Raw genomic sequence first — 2,757 nt, forward strand, 5'->3', positions numbered from 1 at the left:
TATTATGTGTTTTGTTAATCTAGTTATGTGTGAGTAGATTTTTAAATCTTGGATTAAGTTGAACCCTAGTTATGATTGATGCATGATTTTCCCAATCCCCCAAAATTAGTTATGTTATATGCACTTGCTTATTGAGTTGTGCTTAATTAACAATTACATGTTAGACGTGATTATGTGTATTGTTTGAACCCAATATCTATTTATCAATGAAAATTGGACTTAGGTGGTTATGATTTATCCAATAAGGACATGAAATTCTCCATGAAGATAGGTAGAACGGATTGTTAGGAAGTTAGGATGCTGTGTTTAATGTCTCTAAATTGCATGATACCATGAAAATAGGCTTGATTGTATTTTGGAGAAGCCATTAATACTCGAGAGAGGTTATTGGTATTTTATAGGGAGCATTTTCCTCTTGAGTAGTATATGACTGATTTGGGGTGGGAAATCATAATTGCATTGATTCATGCTAGTAGGGATACTTAACTCTGGATATTTTTAGTTATTTGATTAATACAACATCTAGTATAATTGTAGTTAATAAATCTCTCAATTTTTACTGTGTTACTTGCTTAGTTAAATCGAGTCAAAAATTACTAGTGATTGGTACATTTGTCTCTGTGGGATCGACTCTGACTTACCCTACTACATAGTTAGAAGGATTTGTTAGATATTATTATTTGATAGGTACGCGACAGCCCTGTCAAATTTTTGGCGCCGGTGCCGGGGAATAAGCGGTATTAGATTAGTAAATTTTTGAGTTAGTTTAGCTAAGTCTTTTAGTTGGGTGCTTCGGCTATTATTCTCTTGTTATTTGATACTGGTTTCTAGTTGTCTTGTCGCATGCAAACCCGAAGTTCAGGTACAGAAAACTTGATTGCTTTTGATTCTGAAATTGAAGCTATAGCAAGAAGACAAGCGGGTGCACGAAGAAAACAGAAAGACAAGGAAGTTATGGGTGAACTAGTTCAAGCTCTCAATGAGCAGGGTATGCCAGATACTAAGGACGTATTCTCCAGTATTCTCAGATCAACAGTCACTGCTACCCACTTTGAAATCAAGCCTCAATTCATCCAATTCGTCTCCAATGATTCTTTTGCAGGATTATCCACTGAAAATCCTGTAGATCATCTCGAGAGTTTTTTGGAGAAGTGTGATACAGTAAAGTTAACTAATGTTAGTGATGATGTGATAAAGCTGCGATTATTTCCATTCTCTCTTCAAGATGCAGCAAAATATTGGTTGAAAGATGAAGTGCCTAACAAGTTTACTACTTGGGATGGTTTAACAAAGGCCTTTTTACTCAAATTTTTTAGTCAGAAGAAGACTGCAAAGCTCAGGAACGACATATCTAACTTTCATCAAGATGATGAGGATTCTCTTCATGATGCATGAAAAAGATACAAAAGGCTTCAGAGATAATGTCCTCACCATGGCATTCCTGACTGGTTGTTGATCCAGACATTCTACAATGGATTAACACAAGAATTCCAAATTTTTGTAGATGCTGCTTCTGGTGGATCTATTATGAAGAAGAACACTAAGGATGCGAAAGCTTTGTTAGACGATATGGCGTCCAATGATAACTATCCGTACATTGACATAAATCATCCTAAGGGAGGTAAGTATGATGTTGATGCTCTAACCATGTTGAATACTACTATGCAGAAAATGGTTAAGAAGATTGAGAAATTGGATTCTAGGTATTGATCTACAGTTGCCTCATGCGAGATTTGTGGTGTAATTGGACACACTCAAAATATTTGTCAGTTCAATCCCTCTGGATTAGCAATAAAACAAGCAAATGTCCTTTACAACCAAAATCAAAGGCAACAGTATAATCCTTACTCTAACACGTACAATCCAGGTTGGAGAGATCATCCTAATTTCTCATACAGAAATACTCAGGCTCAAGCTGAACTTCCACTAACTCAACCATAAAAATTTAACTTGAAAAATCTTTTGGAAGGATTTATCTCTATATAGTTGAAGAAGAATTAATAATTTGTTGCAAGTATCAATGAAATGAAGGCTCACAACAAGTTGATAGAGAATTCAATTACTCAAATTGCTCAGCAGTTGAGCCAACTTAACAAGTCTTCAGGCCAATTTCCTGGCCAAACTGAGCAACCACCAATGGGCCATATCAATGCTATAACTACTAGGAACGGAAGAGAATTGCAAGAACTAGATTTCACGTTAATCACAAGTATTTTGAATGTTGAAAATCATGAAGATGACATTACAGCTGAAAAAGTGATCGAAGAAGAGGCAGTGGAAGAAGAGAAGAAGGAACCTATTGTTGCTCCTATTAAACCATACGTGCCACCTGTTCTTTTTCCACAAAGGTTGGCGCAAGCTACGCTAGAGAAGAAGTATGGTAAATTTCTTGGAATTTTGCAAAAGCTATATATCTATATTCCATTCTTGGACGTTATATCGGAGATGCCTTCATACGCAAAATTTCTCAAAGATATATCCTCTTGGTGTACTTGAAGATGTTCCCGTTAAGGTAGGGAAATTTTATATTCCATGTGATTTTGTTATCATGGAGATGAAAGAAGATGCAAATATTTCTATCATTCTTGGGAGACCTTTCTTAGCTACAGCTGGAGTTACAATTGATATGAAGAATGGAAGATTTTTTTTTCAAGTGGGAGAGGAGAAGATGGAATTTAAGCTGAAAAACACAATGGGATATCCATATATGGATGAGACAATCAACAGAGTGGATGCACCAGAAGAAGTGATTGATAT

The 2,757-nt window shown here is 35.8% G+C and overlaps 1 protein-coding gene and 1 non-coding gene across 2 annotated transcripts; one reads left to right on the top strand and one right to left on the bottom strand.

Annotated features, from left to right (window-relative positions):
• Positions 1-1,332: 1,332 nt before the first annotated feature.
• LOC141669958 (small nucleolar RNA R71) lies at positions 1,333-1,439 on the bottom strand. Its single transcript, XR_012554211.1, has one exon. It is a non-coding gene; the product is annotated as a small nucleolar RNA R71 (small nucleolar RNA).
• Positions 1,440-2,025: 586 nt separating this feature from the next.
• Positions 2,026-2,496, top strand: LOC141666215 (uncharacterized). The gene has a single exon (XM_074472209.1). The coding sequence runs from the start codon at positions 2,026-2,028 to the stop codon at positions 2,494-2,496; it is 471 nt and encodes a 156-aa protein (XP_074328310.1).
• The last annotated feature ends 261 nt before the right edge of the window (positions 2,497-2,757 follow it).

Source organism: Apium graveolens, chromosome 6 (genome assembly GCF_009905375.1).
Source record: "Apium graveolens cultivar Ventura chromosome 6, ASM990537v1, whole genome shotgun sequence".
Lineage (NCBI taxonomy): Eukaryota > Viridiplantae > Streptophyta > Magnoliopsida > Apiales > Apiaceae > Apium > Apium graveolens.

Bases quoted from the DNA above. Each gene is read 5' to 3' on its own strand.
- LOC141666215 (XM_074472209.1), top strand. From the start codon at position 2,026: ATGAAGGCTCACAACAAGTTGATAGAGAATTCAATTACTCAAATTGCT.